Source organism: Larimichthys crocea, chromosome XVI, assembly GCF_000972845.2.
Source record: "Larimichthys crocea isolate SSNF chromosome XVI, L_crocea_2.0, whole genome shotgun sequence".
NCBI lineage: Eukaryota > Metazoa > Chordata > Actinopteri > Sciaenidae > Larimichthys > Larimichthys crocea.
Window position 1 is genome coordinate 18165898 of NC_040026.1, and position 22932 is coordinate 18188829.

At 40.5% G+C, this 22932-nt stretch overlaps 1 protein-coding gene across 1 annotated transcript in view; it reads left to right on the forward strand.

Moving 5' to 3' along the window:
- LOC104930973 (rho-related GTP-binding protein RhoN) overlaps positions 1-14319 on the forward strand; it is a 30685-nt gene extending 16366 nt beyond the window's left edge. Inside the window, exons 3-5 of the mRNA XM_019264735.2 lie at positions 4398-4507; positions 10646-10780; positions 13242-14319. Of these exons, the coding sequence (XP_019120280.2) occupies positions 4398-4507; positions 10646-10780; positions 13242-13496 (500 nt within the window). The 3' untranslated portion in view covers positions 13497-14319. The remainder of the gene's footprint in view (positions 1-4397; positions 4508-10645; positions 10781-13241) is intronic.
- The last annotated feature ends 8613 nt before the right edge of the window (positions 14320-22932 follow it).

A 22932-nucleotide genomic window follows, 5' to 3' on the forward strand; every position in this document is an offset into this window, starting at 1 on the left:
CCCTAACCACGCACTTTTATACACTTTTCTCAGACAGGCATGAACATTTTCTCACATTTCTCTCTTATTTAAACACTCTCAAAGTTCAAACCTTCGCAGATTTTACAAAAATAAGTACAATACTGTATTAGTAAATGAAACCGTATTTCACAGTTCCTCTGACGGTGCCTCTTTTTTCCTCTGAAGGCCTTGGTGCAGGTGTTTTTTTCCGAGTGCACAACATACAACGCATTTTCTACAGTACTCCCTTAGCCAATCAGGACGCAGAACACAATGCGCGTTCATACTATACAGTACGCTGTAAAAAAAAAGAATGCAAAAGTACACAAAAAAAAAAATCGGCGAAACAGCGAGGCCGCGAAGGTGAACCGCGTTATAGTGAGGGACGACTGTAGTCAGCACAAATTGGCGTTTTTTACACGACCGAATGATGAAATATCTTACTGATATGACAATACTGAGCTTACTCAGCTTATTAGGCCGAGTAACACCAGTATTTATTTAGAGTCGTGCCAATATCCGCTCTTGTTTTAGCTCTATTTTGCTGTCCACCAGCTCCTAAAGGAAAATATCTAGCTGTCTGCCATTTAGTGCTGAGTAGGTAGTGTACAGTGAGTTTATTAGAACTTTTCAAACACAGTAAACAGCTGCTTTCTGCGGCTGAAAATGCTAAATGTTAAAGTCATAGGCCAGAAAAAACACTAAAATGCCAAGAGACATTAAAACACTCTGTAGAGCCGACGGAGTCGGGTGATAATTAATGTGGGATCATCACTATGGGCAACCTCTTTCACGTGGAAGTAGACACGTGATCCACGGTTAATATGGAAACATTGATTATAGCTGCAGACAGCAGAGTGTTATCGATCTTTTCATCATCTTGAACTCATGCAAGCGTGCGTTTCCCAAAATGTATGCAACTTCCTTTAGGAAACATCTGTAACATCTGCACAGCCTCCAGTGTGCTGTCGGGATGCTTGATGACACCGCTGATGAGAGGAGGTGAAGAAGGACTTAAGTGGAGAGACTTGAATCTCAGGGGAGTCTTGATTCTTGTTTATTTTGGCAGGGGTAGGTAGACTAAACAGAGGAGCACTTGGCAGAACAACAGACAACTATATTACTGCTGAAGAGCACCAGCTAACTGAATACGCCAGAGAAAAGCAATCAGCAGAGCTCAATGGACAAGTGGCTAAACAAACAGCTTGTGTTGTTTCGATGGGCGGCTAGTCGAAGTAAGAGTAGGTATCAGACAGCTGCGTTAGATAACTGGGAGATCGGAGATGTTTGTGTTGATTGGACTGATCCCTGGTTACCCGCCTGCAGGAGATCACTCTCCCCTGATGCAGTGACAGTTGCACAGTACAGTACGCCGCCTGATCAGCTCCCTGGACAGTTTGTGTTGCTCAGTTTATGTAATATCAGCCATGACGTTATCTAACTCTGTTATGTCTCCTTACTTTTATAAAAACCAGAATAGATTTCCGACTTCATTATTTCTGCTTGAAAAGACGCAAAAGGGTTGAATGAGGTTGTGTAAAAAATGTCTTTTTAAAATGACGTGAAAGCATAATGGAGTTTCATTATAATTACCCGGCATCCTGCCATGTTTCTTTTCTTTGAAAAACTTTGGGAGAAACCTAATTATACTGAGAACACCGGAAAACCGGTTAACCTTTGTTGATTCACATTTCTTTTCAGCCTTTTTCTCTAAAGAAAATATATAAAAATGTCAAAACCAAATATATTCCTTCTGTGGTTGAACATTTATGAGATCTGTTGTTAATTTAAACAATTTAAAGGTACACTCTGCAGTTTCTGACCACTAATAGCGCTATGGAGCATTGTTTTTTTTATCTGTGGGTCCCTTTTATTTGTCCATAGAAACGTGCAGTCATGCATGCTTACCACCAAAGGAAGACAGAGAAGACTGCAAGCTGGTTAACCCCATAGCGAGTTTACAAGCTTATGGAAGCCGTAAGATTGTGTTGAGGGAGGTCCTGAATCACCAACAGAGACATTGTGAGTTCAAGTAAGCCAGCAGGGACGACTGACTGGGTCGTGGTGACTTCCACACATATGAATCGGGCAGTTTCTTTCTCATGTAGGTGTACTGTTGTTTGGATTTTGATGATGACAGGTAGGTGCTGTTACAGATGCCTTGTTTGAGCACCCAGGCGTCATTCAGCCCACCTCACGTCTGCCGATGTTCCTTTACATTTTCAAAATAAATGCTTTTTCAAGGAAAACTATGGCATGCAAATTATCTTTGGCATTCCCAGACTACAATTTCTTGTTACTTACCAGCTGACATACACTGACTCTGTCACAAAACACTTTGCCAAAACAAGCAAAAAGTCTCAGTTGACCATCTTGACCACAGCTACAAGTCAGTCAGTCATATAATGAATTCAAAGTAATTTTAAAACAACTAATTTATATTATGTTGGTTGTCTCTGTACATTTTTTTTTTTAGGTGTGAGGGAAAAGACATCATTTGTTATTTTTGCAATAGTCGGCACGAGTTCTAATGATAGCAGCTGACCAAAAGACATTACTCTGCATAGCTGTAGCCTACATAGACCTGGTGTACTTGCAAAAGTGCTTACTAAGCAGCTCTGCAAATGGCTTCTTTTACAGCACGCCATCATACTGCCCAGATTAGGCCAGCAGTATTTCATAAATACAGTTTGCATGGCTTCAGGTGGGCTGAGGAACATCTCTTGTTTTACACCAAAGGCAGAGCTACTGCTGTGGCATTCAAAGACAAATGTCTAGACGCTAAAGAGAGGAGCAACTGCAGTGGATTTTTAACAGGGAGACAAAGACTCAAACTTTTTTAGCGCTACGGTTCATCACAGCTGCCACTTGATGCAGAGGTGGAGCCGACGGTGTGAAGCTGAGCTGCAGCTGTCGGTTCGCTGATGGAGATCAACGGGTGGTTTATGGGAGAGCGTCAGAAACACTTTCACTCTCTCCTCCCCCCCTTTCACCTTTTATTGAATTAATCATCCCCATTTTATGTGTCCTTGATCTGCATCTAGAAAATGCCAAAGCACAAAAGGGAAAATGTGTGTGTGTGTGTGTGTGTGTGTGTGAATACAGTGTGTGTGACACCTGAGAGCAGTGGCCTTTTTTTGTGCACACACGTGCAGAAACACGTTTTGCTGTGGGGCCAGACGTAAATTAGGGTCAACATACTTACTTTTTTTGGGAGGGCACATATATTGTACCTATATATTGCCCTCTGGGTGTGTAAACAAAATTCAAAATGACTTGGTAGCTTAAAGAAAAATGTTTTTTTGTTTTGTTTTCCTTATAGATTTGGCCATCCATATTATTAGTTTTGATTCATTTTAATTTAACTGCTAAAATCCTGAATATTTTCCATATTCTATTTCAGTATATTTTATATTATATGCATATTTATATTTTTCTCCCAGGTGCTAATTGTAGTATATTATTTAGAAAGTGAGTTAGAGCATCTTTAGCTTCTGTAATGTGATTTAGTGTGGAGACACTAGACCTGAGGGATTTGATTGATAACTTTCTTGCAGGATGAGTCAATTAATATATATATATATATATATATATATAATAATATATATATATATATATATATATATATATAATATATATATATATATATATATATATATTGCATATTCAAACAGTTAATTGAACAACCTGAAGACACTAGATATGAGCATGCAGTCTCCTTCAGTATTTTTTCAAACTGAAAGTTTAAAAATAACTCATACGTACGTGTGAGTCGCACAAACATCATGGATTGTGTTTGCGCCATACGTGCAACAGCGGCTCCGATTCAGTCGGATTCTATGGGAATTTTCTGTCGAACGCATTTTTGTGGAGTTGCCAAAGCACTCTGTGTGTGGTGACAAAAGCATGTAGTGTCGGTGGCGGAGACAATGAGGGAAATGGTGAGGGAATGTTGTCCCCTCTGCATAGGAATGTGTCCCCTTACCCAGGTCACAATGCTCAATTCAGTCCGGGCCCCCCGGCAAAAAAAAAAAAAAATGCCATTCTGAAATACCAGGTGACGCTTTGTGTGAGCCACTCATTATATCACTGTCACACGTCTGTCTTGTCGGCTTATTCAACACTGACAGACGCACAGACCAGGGGTTGTGGATGAGGCCCCGCTGCTGTTCGTTTCGAAAGCAATGAATCACACCCACTCATTGTCACCTGCAGAATGGCTTAGTTCATGGTAATTACACTTAATCATAGTTATTATTGCTAAAGGTGCTCTGTAATGACTCACTTTGTGATAAAAAATAAAAGTTAACTCTTCGGCAAAGTAACTAAATTACACATAATCCACCTGGAAACGTTGGTCATGTCTGTGTGTGTGTGTTTTCTTTTTTCCCCCACAGGTTCAGCCTACTATGACAATGTGCGGCCGTTGGCTTATCCTGACTCAGACGCTGTGCTCATCTGCTTTGACATCAGCCGTCCAGAGACACTGGACAGTGTGCTGAAAAAGGTCAGTATCACATTAACAGAAGTGCGAAAGTGTCCCGTTTAATTGTTTGTTGTCAGCAGACAACAAAGCAGCCTTAAAGGATAGGCTCTGACGTTTTCTAGCTTACTAAAATACTTGCATGACGTGCACACAAAGAGAGTTATGAGTCGCTGTAATCATTTCTACCCGCTATAGTGGACAGGAAGTGATGCCTTTATAAGAAATGGGGTGCACGATATACAGTCGCTGTAACAAAATGCCTTCTTGAACCTGAAATAACTTTTTTGGGACACAAAAAGAAGTTGTGAACTACGACATATCATCACCTAAAGTTGATATGGTGAACTTGTAGGCAAACATATTCCTATTTACATATTCAGCAGTTGAGAAGCAGCATTAATATTCATTTGCAGTTGTGTTGCTGGCCACCAGTCAAATGTAAATCCAATGTTTATTCTGTTTTAACTCTGTTTTTGGTCTCTACCACCTCCTGTTGGAAATATCTCTCTCTCTAGCTGTCTCATTTTAGGCTGCTAACTGTGCCAGTCAGTTGTTTAGTGTTGAAAATATTGACACAGCCAAAGCTGTGGCATCCAGGCTGTGTAGCCCTCCACTGTAGCTGTCCATGGAAAAAATTGGTAATTACCAAGTGGCAACCTCCATGGCTGTGAAGAACGAGTCAATTTCCAGAAGCCCCCATGTTAAAATGTCCAACTTCACAGCAGAAATAAACAGGTTTGCAGCCTGGTTTGGTCTCTATAGCTGATTTCATGACAAAGTTATGCATAATTAACAGTGTGGCCGCTTCAATTGAGGTGGGAACCATTACAGGTGGCTTATTTGAGCACCCAGGCACCATGCAGCCTGCCTCAGGTCTGCCGATGAGCCACGTCTTGACCAATTTTTAGATTAGCCAAGAGGTGGAAGCGGCAAGACGAGCGACATGGAGGCGGACAGAGCTTCTGAGCTTTACAAAGGCTCCTCGGAAACCTGTGGGTGAAGTCATGCATACGCTAAACAGACTTATTTTGAAAAAAAAAAATATCAATCAAAGTCGGTTAACTCAGACTGCTGAAGCCTCAAATTAGCTGTGGTTAAACTTCAGAAGGCATTTTTGGGCAAACAAGGACTACGGATTTTCATCTTCCATTTCTTAAGATGTAGCCACAGAGGAATGTTTGCAGTGATTAATAACTTTATTAGTATTCAAATCCAAATCTCTCCTTTAAGGCTGTAATTGTCTCATAACAAGATAGAGTGTTGTAAACTTCTTTCAAGACGTTTTCACTGCTAATGAACACATGTGAGCTGTGAACATCAAATGCGTCGGGGCGTTTGACCTTTTAGTCCACCGACATTCCTGCAGTCGGCACCATCGCTCCCCAATGACATCATCAATTCAAGACAAAACGCTTATCTTTTATGTCGAACAAATTCTCACATCTACAGGGGGTCCACTTGAGAACTAACTTGAACTCTGACCCTATTAGATGACCTTAGTAATAGCGGTGAATGAACTGATCTGACAATGCATGCACGGGATGCCAAAGTGACATGTTGAGGGGTCAGTCTATTCAAAGTTTAGAGACAAAAACACCCACACAAACTTATCCTATCAAATCTTTTATTTATTTAAGATTATTTTTTTTGGCCTTTTCAAGCTTTATTTTGATAGAGATGAACCCTGGGCTTCCACAGCGAGGACTGAGCCTTCGTACATGGGGCGGCTGCTCTACCAACTTGAGCTAAACGCCGCCCCCTGTCCTATCAAATTCAAGTGCTTAAGTGCAGCAATGTGTCTTGTTTCCATTTACTTTGGTATGTTTTTTTGTTTTTTTTTGCCGTCTGCAAGCTTCTATTCTAAATTAAGGCTCTTGCAGCACATAGCACTTTTGCTTCTGTCACTTCTGACAGGCCTAACCAAGTCCTGCGCCCTCCAATTTTCCTTGAAGAGGGGCCTATTCTTTCACAGTATTGCTAAGCTACAAAAATACCCCTTGATTCTCTTATCGCTTCCCTTTTCCCTTTTCGTATCCTTTGTTCTCTCCGGTCCAATCTTTCCTCAAATGCTCATTCAAATCTCCCATGTTAGAGCATTACCCAACCTAAGATGTTATCCCGGTCTCTACACGGTTATCACCTTTTTTTTCTCTTTTTAGCGCTTCAACCTTTTTTTTTTTTTTTTTACGTCTGGCAACATTTTCTCACCTTTTCTTTTTTTTTCAGAACTTTCTGACTTGCAGCCTGCCAGCGTTCCTGCATCTTCTGCTTTCTATCACTATCCCGTCTTCCCGTCCTGTTACGATTGAAATATCAGGTTATCTATGAAGGAAATGTTGTAGATTATGAAAGCCGTCTCTTTACATTCAACCTTCAGGACTGCAACCTACAGCATTCTTAATCCACATCCCCCGTCTTTCATTATGAGCACCAGAAGCTGTACAATAACCACAAGCACAATGGCAGACAGACACACACAATGTTAAAATAACAGGTGCTGGCTGATGATGCAAGGGTCTGTAATTGTAATCACAGGTTTTTGGCAACTATTGTTTTGGTGTAGCTGAATAAAGAACCGTGGGGTCATTGGGTATATGCAGCACATCAGCAACATTTGGGCACAACCTACATCACGAGTTTAGTAACACGGGTCACATTTTAGTTTAAGGAATCAGATTAGAAGAAGATCCATATATAGACTTAAAAGGTCGTGAAAAAAAGGTAACTTAAAATAACAAACCAGCAAACTGGGAATAAATCAGAAGTCAATAGAAACAAAAATCCAGAACAGGAGATGGAACATGGGACCGAGGAACAGACAACTAATGATCTTAAACAGAACCTGCAAAATGAACACAGGACACAGGACATAGTACTGGCCAACAGACACAGTACGACCTCAGAAATAAAAAAACAGACAAGTAGACAGCTGGTGAAACTAATGAACAGAATAAAAAACTGGTGGAAAAAAAAAGACAATAAAGACAGGAAATGAAGATACACATGACGTGGAGAGGAGAGAGTAAAAATAAAACAGGAAACACAAAACAACAAACTCAAACCCATGACAGACGGAGCTGAGGCCGGTCATTTAGAAAAGATGACGAATCTCTTTCAGTGCAACTCAGAAAATATTAAATATTGACTTGCCACCGAAAAAACTAAACAAAATTAGAAAAATAGATTTAAATATAGATTTAAATAGATTTAACAAATAGCAAAATTCTAACTCCTCTAACTATTAAATTATGTTTTTTGCAAAGTTTTCTTCTAAATGTTGTTTCAAAGCCTGCCATGTACAGTTAAGTATATAACTGTGGCAAAGAATCTAATTTCATTTTTTTTTATTTAAATTTTAAGATTTAAACCAGACCAAGCGTGTACATACAGTGTTAGCAGCTCTGTGAGGCTCACAAGGTTTACATGTCTGTTCACCATCTTAGTTCAGCATGCTAAATAGCCCTAAACCAAAGTATTGGATGATGTGATATTTACTTGATGAAAGTTAAAGGTTTAGAAAAGTTATTACAAAACCAATAGATAGATACTTTATTGCACTTTCTAGGGAAATTTCTTGCCACAGTTTGTACGTAGCCTCACTTAAATAAATGAATAAATACATTATACACCACAACAAAGCCACAAAAATAAATATACAGTACATTTTTCTACCCCTATCCCATATACAGTATATAGTCCGAAAGATCAGTGTCTGCGATGGGAGCAGGGGATGTCTGGGTTCTACACTGTGTGCTCTGCATGCTGGAGTCATTTTGCTTAAAAACAGTGCTGGAGGAAATATGAAGGAATCACCAAACTCATCCGGAAACCATGAATGTTTGTACAAAATGTAATGGTAATCCATCCGATAATTGCCCACCCTGGAGCCGTGCTGCTAGAATGAATAAGTATAGTCTTAAAAATCCAACACGTGTATCATCTAATGTTCCTCCTCAGGCCATTAAAGCCCCTAAATCTCCAGAAATATGACTAAGGACATGACTTCAGTGTCCTCCAGTGACTGCTGTAGCATTTCCCAAGTGGTTCTGATGTATTTTAAAATTGCAGTCACCTAAAATGCACTTATATTTTCAAACTGAATTGCCAGCTGAAGTTTTTAAAAACACCCGGCCTCCCTTTCACTCTTTTGATGTACCAGACTCTCTGCTCCGACAGCTTGCATTCTGCTCTTTATCCGGGGACAAAACTTTCGCCACTTCTTCAACATTAACGCAAACAATACGCCGCTCTTCATATGGGTCCTTTGTGACTCATCTAAATTGCTGCTATTCACCAGCTGCACCCTGTTCGGCGGAGGGGCCTATTGAAAGGCAACAGCTCACTCTGCACAACAGCACAACACACTGGAGCCCTTAAACAGCAGCAACACAGACATCCAGGAGAAAAGATCTCTTTGTAAGGAAGAACAAATGGAGCAACTGTGCAAAGTGGTTGCCAGTGCCATGGTGTGAGTAGATAATGACTGGAGTTGCAGGGAGAAAGACAGCGATAGAGGGAAGGAATTTAATAGTTTGAGTCATGTCCACGCTCTGTAACGAGTATTGTCTATCTCTGTCTCTCTGTCTTCTTCCAGAATTTACGCCCATGAGACTCATGTTGTAGTAGCTAACAAAGCAGCTATATTGTTTCGCTATTTATGTCTCATCCGTTCTACTCTGATTCAGTTTTTATGTCTGAAAATTGTTACGCCAAATAACCATTTTAGGATGTAGAGTGCTGCCGTACGCAGAGCTCAGAGCCTAACGGATCATGCCAGTGTTTGTCCGTCTTTAATGCTTAGACATGCAATAGCGATTTGCTTATCAGAAACAAACACATAGCGATTTATCCGTTAGTTTGAGCCGAGATTTTTCAAAACATTGAGTTATTAAGGCAGAATTAATATTCATAATATGCAACATTGCGTGATTCTTTAAGGTTTACACAGTTTTGCATTGAATAAAAAGTTTTATATTTCAGAAAATGATGCTGTTAATGCTTTTTAGGTGTGATACTACATATTCCACTATAACAAGGGCTTATACTGGTTTCGGATATGATAACCTGGAGTTTGGTACGCACACCAAAACAACACTTTTTTTGGTGATACATCACACTAAGGGATATAAAGGTGTGAGATCTTTCTGCAAAACCCTTTTTTTAAAGAAGTTATAGCCAAGATCTTAAAGCACTTTATCAAAATAAATATTAAATAACTAAAGAGCCAAAGTTTTCGATATCTGATGGCACATTTTGGCCCATACTCAAAAAGTTTTTCTGGGTTTTAACCCACCAGCTGGTTGTATTCCAGCTTCGTGCCACAGTCCAAAGAGTTTAATCGGTGAGTCTAAAATGCCTGTAGGTGTGAATGTAAGCATGAATGGTTGTGAAGCCCTGTGATGAATTGGTGGTTTACCCCGCCCAATGTCAGCTGGGCTCACCCTGTAAGAATAAGCGCTTATGGAAAATGAATGAATGTCACGTTGTATTTGTGATAACAGTTTATAAGAGTAACTCGAGTGAGTGTTGTCACCACCGTCCGTGTCAAGCTTGGGCGGTGTCAGCAAAAAGAAGATTCTCACGGCATGTTAAGTTAGTCTTTAAGCAGTTATTGAAGTTGAAGGGATCTTAGATCGGCAGCTCCGATGTGACACAATAATAATAATGATCATAAATAATAAACTTTATCTGGATAACACAGTTACAAGTCACACAGACCTACAGGGTTTTCACTCTGCCTCTTCGTTACTTCGTCACGGGAAATCTTAATGCTACAACATGAGGACATTTTAGAAAAAGTTAAGCTTAAAGCTTTCTCCATCCCCAGTTTAGTGTGAAAGCTCAGAGCCCTGACTTTAAACCCATCCAGCAGTTTTGGATAAAATCGAACACCAATTGCAAGCCTTATCCCTCAACATCACTGGCTGACACCACCTACTCTCCTCTGGTTGAATGGGAACAAATCCCTGCAGCCAGACACCAAAATCTTGTGAAAATCCCAGAAGAGTAAAGGCTATAATAACAGAAGAGCGTTCATGGTTTTGAAAAGAGAATGTAACGTTCAGGTGTCCAAACAGTGTTTTATCTTCACATCGACCCATATTTCGTTTATTTTATTTCGTGCACTCATCTGTACTGTATTTGTGTGTTGATACGCAGTGGCAGGGTGAGACGCAGGAGTTCTGTCCCAATGCCAAAGTGGTGCTGGTTGGCTGCAAGTTGGACATGAGGACGGACCTCAACGTCTTGAGAGAGCTTTCCAAACACAGACTCATTCCCGTCACCCACGAACAGGTGAGAAGTTAAGCCCAAGAGTATGAAACCTAGCTTGAAATTAACTTTTGTTCCTACTAATGTGTCTCAAGAACTGAATTGTATTCAATTTATTTCACATTATTATATTTGGATCATGCACGACATTTTAAATGTACAGTCATTTTCCACTGCAGCGATTTTCATTTGCCTATATAGGAACACTGATTTACGTACATTTAATAGGATCATCCCAGACACGACACCCATTACTTTGTTCCCTTGTGCACATAAACAAAACTTCTGAAAATGAATTCGTAGCGTGACATTTGTTTCAGATCATAACTTCCACAAATATAGAAACACAAGGAGTATAAAAGAGCTGGGACTGAGCGAATACGGAGACAAACAGCAGGATGTGCGATAACACAATTGTTTTGTTTGTGTCTTAGAGCGATGAACAGTGGCATGCATGAATTTTAATAGCCTATTTTCATGTAAATTTAAATTCCCACTTCTTGGCAGCCTTTTGTCAACATATTAATATTTTCCCATCCCACCAATAAAGCAAAGGTAACCTCCCTCATTTTCCTGTCAGTAACGTCATCAGAATTGGTCTATCAAGATCTCGGATTAGTTTCTTTGCACAAAGGGATTTATCTCCAAATTAACAGAAACCTTTGATCACAGCAAATGTTTTTTTCCCAGCAACAATTTTTTAACTCTGATAGGCCACTTTCACCTCGTTTGTCCTGATTTAAATTGTAGTTGTTCAGCGAAGCTCTATATTGAAGAACCCTTGAAATAATCGTCCTAAAGCTCGTCTTGTTTTGTTTACTCTCATGTTCGTCCAATTTTACTGCATGGAAACCGTCTGAAAGGCATGTCTTTTAATTTAATTATCAATGTGAACAATCAGCAAGGCAACAATCAGCAAGCTTCTGAGGCTTTGTAGTATTGCACAAGAGAGCCCCCCCCATAAAAACACAGCAAGCACAGTACTTCTGCGGCGAAACAACTGTGAAACACTGTGGTCAGACTAGATCAATATAACAGAAAAAGATTGAAAATGGAGCACAGGCTGACTATAGCTGGAGTTGTACTTACAGCCCCATACAAAGGACGTGTACTTGACCAACTGATGCGATACCCAGGGGGAAGTGCATTCACCAGAATGAACCGTACAAGAAGTGTGTGACAACTGCTGTAATCGGCTTAAGGGCGTCAAAATGGGGACTTGAACTGTTGGAGCGTTTCCATTAATGCAACAAATAATGATAATAATAATAATGCAGCCGTTCTCTTTCTGCTAGCACAGCTCAAGCCTTTGATATTTTTCATAGAGGATGAATCATATCTCTACATCTACATGCCAAAGAAGTTGATGAATCCAACCCAAAAAGAAAGAATGCAATGAGAGAGAGGCAGCGAGAAGGGAAAAGAATAGAAGTGCCGTTTATAAGACCTAAAGAGGTATTGATTAAAGCAGCACAAAATCTTATTTATCTTAAAGTTATTACAAGATACACCAAGGACAGAGTCAGCATTGTAGGGGAACAAGTATACATCATTTTAAGGTCAAGCGGTTCAGATTTAAGATGCTGCCAACCACTTCTGGGAATAAGCTGAGCTTTTACACTCAGGTTTTACAGTTGCACAGATAGGCCTTGAATACTTCATAGCTCTGTGGAGGATCTTAGCTTCGAGTGTGCCCCAGCTTGCTATTATACCTTATAGAGAGAGCAGGCTTTTATTAAGTGGGGAGTCTTTATTGTACATGTTGGGTTTGACATCTACAAACGGGTACGGTAGGGATAAAGTAACAGCTTCTAACAAATGGTGATGCGAATACACTTGTAGAGAGGGTCCACCGTTAGTCCTGTATGGCGTTTTTAATTTTGAATTACACAAGCTTTCCAGAGGTTTTCATTAAAAAATGCAACGCGCATACACACAATTGGTTTGCCGCAGCTCTTACAGTAAGTACTAGCTCTCAGCAGCTCTCCAGGTGAGTCACCTGCAAACAAAAACAAATTGGAACATGCTGTTTGAATTTTAAAGCTGCATATAATGCTGAAAACTGAAACAGTGGTCGTACACGGTCATTACTAATGACTCATTTTACCTCTCTGTGGAGCTTTTAGGGTCGTTAAGCTAATTGTTTTGGTTTCACAACACCCCCAAATTTACTGTTTCCGTTCAGTATTCTCATCAGCCTATTCTGCAGCAGCAACAAGCACCTACCTACATGTAATGGCAAATAGACACAGTTAGGAACTAGCTGGGGAACACAGTGGAGCATTTAGCAGCTAAAGAGCCAGATATTTCCCTCAGGAGTTGGTGGGGACCAAAAACAGAACTAAAAGGCTGTAAACAGGCCATGTTTGCCATCTAAAAAAAGGTCATAATTTATCAATGTTTTATTTTCAACTTGATTCATTGTCAAGTGGTCTAAAAGAATCAATTACTACTATTAAGTCTTCACTTATTTTTCTGTCTCCAGGGTACTAATTTGGCGAGGCAGATCGGTGCCGTGGCCTACGCGGAGTGCACCTCAAAGTATTCTGAGAACAGCGTCCGTGACGTTTTCCACGTCACCACCCTGTCGTCCGTGTCCCACATCCATCGACCTCAGCTCAAACGTGCAGGCTCACGTCGCGGCCTCAAGCGGGTCTCCCAGCAGCCGCCCCGGACTGAGATTCATGAGCACCCACCCGCCATTAGAAAGGACCGGGCCAAAAGCTGCGTGCTCATGTAGGACCGGAGTCTACCAGCACCCTTACCTTGACCTGTGTGTGCTGATGATGGACGTGAAAACCATACTGCACATGAACTTAATTTATTGGTGAATTCTTGTCAGATCTTTGCACTGCATTAAGGACGATATAATGAAAACAAGAAGGAATGCTATCCTGTGGAGTGTCTTTCAGGAATTGTTTGTCTATCTTTAGCAAATCTCTCCTTGTTATTTATCTCTGTGGCTGTGTTCTCATCAGGGGGACGTCATTGTTGTGGCAAAAGCTATTTTTCCTTTAACGCTTTTACTTGAACAAGTGGACAAAAATGGTCATGGATGCAAACAGGCTTGTTAGCAAATGAAATACAAGGAGATTAAAACAAAAAAAGTAATAATTGGAAAGATCACCTTGCAGGAACCAGCAGTAGCAGTGCTGGTCTTGACCTCTATTGTGTTGTTTCCAGTTTTAAAATGCTCTTCTCTTTAAGTGTTTAGGTAAATGAAGCACAATACGATGCACGCAAAATGTTCAGTCATTTGCAAATGCCGGGGGGGAATGAACTCTGCTGTTCCATTTCATATGACAAGTTGAAAAGAAAATCTGGACAGACAAAACAAACTCGTGGGCTGAGATGACACTAATTTTCTTAAACCACAAGTGCTTTTAACATTGAAATTTGAATAATCACTCACCACGTAATACTGAAGTGTTGTGAAATTAATATTGTTCTAATAATCCATGCCGGGAGGGAAAGTCACAGAGAGAGAGTAAAAGAGGGTGACTGTTACAGTATGTTGTACATGTGTTAATGAAATAAATAAATAAACTTGCTCTGCTGAGTGTTGGAACATCTTTAATATGGAACTTTATTTATTTGACTGTGATTTGGCTTTGATCTGGATCTATTAATCTCGGAAAGGTTAAAGTTATTAACGGGAAATCTTTGATTTGTTATACTTTTGCCTTTGGCCAAGATTGTTCTCGCAGTTCATTGGAGCAGAGAGCACAGCAGGTTCCAAATCTGAACATTTTGTCTCAGGAAGACAAGAACATTTCTCTTTGAAAAAGCATCTTCAGTTTGGGGACGATATAACTCTTGACTTGGAAAAAGTTTTGTAAACTGGATCAACAGAAAATGACTTTGCTGATATACATATACATGAAGCCATAAATCTACATTATGCACGAGGCAGCCCATCTGTACCAACTTACATAAAATGAATTTTTAAAAAAAGATAAAAAAGATACATCATAAATAAATGAGAGGACATGTAGTAGTAAACAGACTAAGAGTACAGCTATGCTATCTGCTCCATAAGGTTGTACTTAGACCGCTGACAGTATAAAGAATGGACGGCGTATCCGTGATGTCACCCACAGGTTTCCGTATGGTGGCTCCTAACACCATGTTGCTCTTCCACCTCAAAGCTAATCTAAAAATGGGCAAAGACGTGGGTCATCAGCTGACCTGAAGCGGGCTGAATGAAGCCTGGGTGCTCAAATAAGCCATCCGTAATGGCACCCACCTGTCAATCAAAGTGTCCACACTGTTAAACATGCATAACTTTTAAGCCTAATATGATTTAAACAGGTGAGTGCTATAAAAAATCACCCTCAGTACAGTCATGAACAGAGAAATTAGCTATAGAGACCAAAACAGTTTTTTGTACCAGGCTGTAAACATGTTTATTTCTGCTGTGAAGTTGAACATTTTAACATGGGGACTTATGAAGACTGACTCACTTCTGGAGCCAGCCTCAAGTGGACGTTTGAGGAACTGCAGTTTTTGGCACTTCATGCATTGACTTCACTTCACAGCAGACATTGACCTGACTAGCCTCTACATGATGGCTTACAAAATATTTCAGTAATAAACAGAAATGAATTATTATGTATGCTGTTAATTTCATCTATGAAAGGAAGCAACCCATTCACTCCCTGCTCGATGCTTTGACATGTAACGGTTTCTGTTTTACACCGTTGAGTCCTTGGGCTCTCTGCTCAGTAAATATATGCTTATCATCGCTCACTTACCCGAGGCACTGACTACATCCTGTGATGTAAGCTTACAGGTCATCTAATGTCTCTGAGGAAATTTAAAAAATGACCATACACCTTCAATATTGTGAAACAAACTGTCCATGAACAAAGTGTGGCCCGTCACTGCAGCAAAAGCAACTGCGAGACCAAATGACATCAAAACTAGCACTTTGAGTACTTTATTCAGTCACTGAATCACCAATCAAAATCATCTATTTATGAAGTGCAATATAATTTGTTCAAGCCATACTTCACACCAGTCTTCTGTCTCTATGAGTTTATAATACAATGCAACGCTGTCAGTCAGCTGTCAGTCAAATCGGGTCATCGGCCCTGACTTATTGTCTTTCACCGTTCAGAGGATCATCTGAGTAATTGCTTTGGAAAGGGAGTCCGCTGTAATATATACTGTATATGTTGTGTTGAAACTTTTAAAATTCACATATTTCTCTTGTTAAATTTGAATAGTGTGAGAATAAATCGTCACCATTGTACCTTTGAAAACCTACAAACATTTGTCAGGAGCAGATATGATCAACATGATCATATTCATTCTGCCATTGTTTGCACACTTACATAAATGCTGACATCGTATAAAATATGAATACCTCCCCCCCCTTCATATTTAAAATGAACACCGTCGCTGTGGACTGCCTTGTAGTCTGACCTTTAACTGTGACTCTTGTTCCATTTGTTTCCTACCGCCATGGCTGAGGCCCTGCAGCAACTCACTGCCTCACTGTGAGCAACAGCAAAGTGACATTTCACAGCATCGCTGCCACGTTGCCATGCAGGGAGCGCGAGGTCGCACCACATGCCCGAGGTGAGAGCAAGGCAGGCCTCTAGTCAAGGGGGGGGGGAAGGACGTCCACATACAGGGAGTAGCATATATACAGTATATGACAACGTCTGCATAGTAATTGAATCAGAGTGCCAGCAGCACTTAATAAAAGCTTCTCAGTAGTGTGGTGTCATTTTCGATATAGTGCATGAAATACTAGTTTATTAAGCACATTCAAAGTCAGGTTTTCTATTATCATAGAAAGAATAAGGCTGCCGGCTAGTTGTGCTGACATAATAGGACCTAATTAGCCTTGAATTTACATCTTACAACTGATACTCCACCGTAGTTCTCCATACAAGCCAACTGCATCCCAGTGAGGGGTCGGTAAAATCAAGTTAGGGGTGAAACTTGTAGGTTAGCGCGACCTCAGCCTCGGGCACTGTGTCAGCCTCTGCTTTGGTGGAAGAAGAAATGTTTGTTGACGCTACATAGAATGTGAAAGATGTCACTTTACTGTCTCTTCGGCCTCGGGCTGAAGTGAGCAAAACACTCATCACTCCTTGCAGCCGTACCTGGTTCAATGACATTCCACTCAAGACCTCGAGTAATACTGCGGAGAGACTGCAGAGCATACTGTAGCTACGGCTTTCCAGTGTATTAATGGCAACAATTTTTCAGCAGTTGTCAGATGCTTCCCATTTAGTCGAGGGGATTTGTGTGAGAAAAGCAGCCAAAATAAGTAGCTATGTGGACAAATGAACTCTAAATGGGCCAGAAGGTGTAAGATATAAGACCGCAGAGAGAAAAAGACCATTAGACTCCCATATGGACAATGTTCTGATAGCTTTTCCATTTTTTTTCCATTGTCAAAGACCACAAAGGACCTCCAGCTTTACATTTTATCTTTGTGTTCAGGTAATATGCTGGCAATATAGGTTGTTTTTAAATTATAACCAGGGTACAGCCAGGTTTTGCTGAAAGTTACAGCAGTCAGTTTAAATAAGATGGAATAGGCTGACACTCTTAGCCAGAGGCACTTAACAATAAGTAGAATATAATGCAGTTCCTGGCATAAAAGCAACCATAGATGAGTCCTTGGTGGAGTGGAGATACAGAGTGGATTCAATACAAGAGCAAATGGAGGAGGAAAATGAAAGAGCGAACAAGTTACAACTCCCATGAGTTGATGTGATGTAGTTCTTGAAAGTTTTTAGTCAACGGAAGACTGGTTACATCATTTCACTGAGTCCAAACACAGATGGAGGGATAAGAAATGACTTCTGATGGAGAAGTTAAGGCCTACTGTAAGCAGCCGGCAATGACAGAGTAATGAGCACTGGCTGGACCCTAACCTGGACATACCGAGATGTTGGTTTCCTTAAATTTTCCTCAACCATGAGCTTGATGTTTGTGTTTTTGACAACTATGAGATGCATCGCCATGAAAGTCGGTAAACCTAACCCTAACCTTGTCTATATCCTTGACTTACAGACATATACATGCAAAACAAGTAACATTCCCATTAGTTTCAGCTTTACTTTGAGATATTTCACTAAAATCGACCACACTGTGCTACCAGAGGAAGAGCCAGGGTTTAGTATACTTCATCCTCTGGGAAATATAAATGTCAGTATGACATTTCTAGAGCCATGCTGCTAATACGGCTAAACATTCTCAGGTGAGGTTTAGTTTGAGGCAGGATGCAGACTGAAAATATCAACCAGGCAATCAGAGATGCACGCCTCAATCTGAATGTACAGGGGTGGAAAAAAATCCATCATCTCCTCATGCATAGCAATACTAATGGATTGTGTTGTGGTTGTGTTAAAGCAATCAGAAAACAAGAATCTGAAAGGGACTCTATTGGAGAATCGAGGGGTTGATTTACATCAGAAAGGGAGAAATTAGATGAGTAAAGAGTAAATACTCTCTGTTTCAAGGTGATGTAACAGCACGTCCAACAAAAAGATGTCCCCAGGCGTCCCACAGGAGTTCAGACAGTCTGTATACATGCAGACAGTTTCCCTGTAACCTTGTAAGTCAGGCATGAAATGTGCAGAATCATCCTTAAAACGAAGGCACTTGTACCTAATTAATTTAGGTTTTATTCCCCCAGGGGCAAATTCTCCTTTTGCCTGTGGTTTGGACGAAGGTTTGTACTAAAGTAGTTCTTTTTTTTTTTTTTCAGGGACACTTCAGTTATGGCTTCAGCGAGATTCAATCACTGGTCTCGGGCAGAGGACAGCTGTGGTTTTCTTAGTCTTGTTCCTTGGAGTTTCAGAGCCCTGCTGCTTTTCAATCTAATCATCTAATCACAGAGCATTTGCCTGGAATGTGAAATTAATGCGTTCCAAGGAAGCAACAATCAAGTTTAGCGACAACTTTTCATGTTTGAAATCCAGCCTACGACCTGCATTATAAGTCCCTTGTGAGCAACGTGTGGTGATGTGAAAAGTTCACGTGTAATTATGCTAATCCTGACATGCAAAATTTATGTTTTTCCTTTAACGGAAGGAAGTTTGTTAATGGACTTTTGAGCAAGACAGGAATCTATCTGGATTGCTTTTCCCGCATTATTATTACATGCACCATTATCTTGATACAAATACACTTTGCACGACGCCCATTTTTCATTTTAATTCCTCTATAAAGTAGCGCTGAGCAGTGACCACCGAAGCTCAACCCCTCTGCATCTTTAATGCCCTTCCTGCTTGCACAGTGTCAGTAGTCATAAAACTGTACCCTAATGCTCTTAGGGTGGAAGATAGCTGACAGCACTGCTCTATTATCAGTTTAGTTTTACTCAAATCCTCGCTTTTAACATCACAAGGAAAGGGAATTAGGTGAAATAAGGCTGGCAACAAGCATCAACCACCGAATGCAAGCAACACAATAGCACCGCCAGGATACTGGATGCCGTGTCAGTGGAAGAGAGTGAGTCATTAAAAATGCAAGAGCCATTTAAACAGTATGTAAAACTGAGCAGATTAAAAATATATGTGCCCTGTGTCCGTGATGGCTAAGGCTTCCTCTATGCGCAACAATGAAGGCGGCACATTTCCAAGGGGAAAGCACATACACAAAACAAAATGCAGCTGCACATAAAGCACAAGCATATGTACAGCACACGCACACACAACATAAAAAAGAGTGATGTTTCTCAAATTGGATTTTTACTACAGTAGGAACTCAAACTGCAAATTTACCCAGGAGTAAACAGAGCTGATAATGGCGTATTTTTCTACAAGGGAGAAAGTTTTGAAGGGAAACCAAACTGGTTCATTTTCTACATAGTTTCCCTGTTCGTGACCTGGCTTTAAGGACTTAGTTGAAGAGACGCTTGTAGACAGTGTTTGGGTTGCAGCCAAAGGGTGCGACTAAAATACAGTTAAAATACTTTGGAAGGCTTTAGGCCAGCAACTAATGAGGATCACAGCAGCAAAGTGTGAGATCAGTCAGGGTCAGGGACAAGCGCGCTCATTATTCACAGCGGCTTGACTACAGAGAGCCGAGATGGACGTGTGTGTAATGCGCACGCAAACTTTCTATAATAGCTGAATTATAGTCATTAAAAAAAGATTCGAACAAACGCTTGAGTCAATTTTGACCAACTTTGTTCTCCGACACAGCTGGTACATACTTATCTTTTAGTTTTTTCCAGGTGTAGCACAAAGGCTCATGTCATGGGGGTCACTTTCAAAGCTGACCTGGTATGACAGCAATATATAAACACATTGTAGAGTGGTGACACATCAAACAAAAATATACTCCAAGAGTTGAAAAGTAGTCAATTATTGATTTCTTTTGGTGCATAAAAATAAAAATAAAAAGGAAAAAAATGCCAAGTCCAGACTAGGGCCGAGCAGGAACACAAGGAGAAGCACTAAGATGACAGGGACAAGTATATTTTGAATGTTTTGAAGCTGAAAATATGCCAAGCGGCTTGGGTTGAACAGATGAATCAAAAGTTGCAGGAAAAACAGCAAAGGCAGGAAGTACAACCATAGACGAGAGGGGAGAATTACAAAATAAAACAGGAACCACGAAACCATAAACCCAAAACCATGACACAGTTATGAGGACGAGGACCAGAGGGAACATGAATCAACTATCATCCAACAGTTGTTTAGATATTTCAGTCAGTTTTGGAGCCTCAGCGCTGAACTTACACAATAAAATGAGACGTTGCACATTACTTTTGTGTCAAATAATTATACCGAGAAGATAAATGACAACAACAACATCTGGATCTTTCCAGTGGTTCTGCTCATCTAATCACAGTTTGTGGCTGATGTTCGAACTCTCGTAGGGGGTACGGAACAATAACCAAGCAAACACATTCATGTGTCACTCTTACAAACAGGACCGATCACTCCTGCTTACGCTGAATTTAGCTGGGGGGTAAATTAGTGCCCTTAGGTGTTTGAAGCAAATGCCAATCTGCTCGTACATGTTTGCATACACGTACACAAACAAACATTCCAGATGGCCAAGCAGATTGTTTCGTGCTAATTTCCCAAGTGGAACGTTTGAACAGAAATATCATCCACGACATGTTATCCCTGTCCATGCTGGCATTATGGCTTAACAACTACAGACATCTAATACGTAACCTACTTTTTACACAAGGGCACACACACACATGCAGCCATAACTCAGTTACTGTTAAAGACCGGATGAAGACACACCTTGTAAATTATATTTAAATTGGTTATTCCCTCTTCTGTTAAAAAACCTCGGGGATTACTGACAAAGTGGCACTTTTTTTGGGGCCAGTTCTCATACTAATCTTCTGAATTTATCATGTGGCTATAACGAGCCACTAAAGAGTTTTTGTTTTTATTTTCAGCCATGCTTGTGGCGTAACTCTCGGGATGTTCGTCAAGTCCATGCACCACTTTGGATGGATCGCCATGAGATCTTGCACGGATATATACGTTTTCCCCAAGCGGCAACCTCCGGGTCTGGGGAAATGAAGCAGAAGTAATTCCTCGAGCAGCTGCTTGAGACAGGTTGCATAAATGAGTTGTGACCTCTATAAGCGGACGTATTGAAATGCAGCATGTTAATAAAACATGTTTACAGCCTGGTTCAGACAGCAGTTTAAGTCTCTGTAGCTAATTTTCCCGTCTATGGCAATAGATGTGATTTTTTTTAAACTCACCTGTTCAAGAGGTTTGAAGTTGCGCATAATTAACAGCATGACCGCTTGACTGACAGATAGGTGCTATTACAGATGGCCAGGTGTCATCAGGCCCGCCTTAGTTCTGCTGATGATTCACGTCTTTGCCGATATTTATATAAGACCAGAGGTGGAAGAAGCAGAACAGCCAACATGGTGGCTATCAGCCTGTCCATTCTTTATACTGTCATTCGTTTTCCCCTGAGGATGATCCATGGAGCTTTTCTCGAGCTTCACCATGAGCTTTACATTTTTGTTTTTGTGGAATTGGAAATGGATTTTGACATTCATTCAGGATGTATCCTCCTGACTTTAAACCTTATACAACCAGCAGCTTAAAGCTCATGTCTCAACAACTGTTGGGTTGTTTGCTTGGAGGGTCTCTGGTATCATCATCATCAGGTCCAATACTTTGGTTCTTCTGCAAATAAATATATACAGCACAGCTCCAAAACTAATGACATTCCCATCAGTCTCAGATGCACTTTGAGCGCAGTGTAAATCAACAAATGTTAACGCTGACACGATGAACTAAAATGGTGATATTAATGATGAATATTATACCTAGTAAACAGCCGACATGTTGGCAATGTTATTGCGAGCATGCTGACATTTACATTTAGCCCAAAGCACCACTGTACAACCTTGCAGAGCTGCTCGACTACATGACTGGAATAAAGTGAATAGATTTATTCTTCTGTGAACAGTAGTCTGTTTTTTGTTGTTGTTGTTTTTTTATTGCCATCATTATATTCAATCAACAAAGCAACTCAGGCTGGAACCATTCGGTTAATTGTACCCAAACAGAAAACAAACAGTGTGTCATTGTGAGCTTCTGCTCCGTAACATGCTGTAACCCCGATTCCCATACAGAGTAACTGAGCTGAATGTACGGTCCGCTGGAGCTCGGCACTGAAAAAAAAAAAAAATCAGCTGACTGGAGGAAAGCAGCGTCCTGGCACTCTGGCGTCTGGCACTGCACATCTGGCATTCAAAAGGCCTCGAAGCAAACGTGCTGACATTACCGTTTCGCGTGGGCTCTTTCTCTATTTTTCAGCCACCTGCTTTTTGATATCGGTCGTTGTCATAGCAATGAATGGCACTGGATGAAGCAGTTGTATTTATCTCGCGAGCAAATGCCACTTACGCAAATTGCAAAGCATTTATTGGAATTAATTTGTCGAAGGATTTAAAAGGTCCTCTTGCTTTTCTTGGAGAGTTCAGATTACTTGTCTGGAGGCATATTTTTTTTTGCCGTGTAAAGTACCCTTTCTTCAGCAGATATATTTAAAATTGCCAACTTTTGAAACACTAAAACACTATAACAGAAAAATAAGAGGTTCTAATTACTGTTTTGGCCTTCAAGCCAACATCTATATAGGGTTGATATAGGGTGCAGCCATTCAAGTTGAGTCATGTCCTTGAGGCATAATTGTTCCAAGCTTATTCT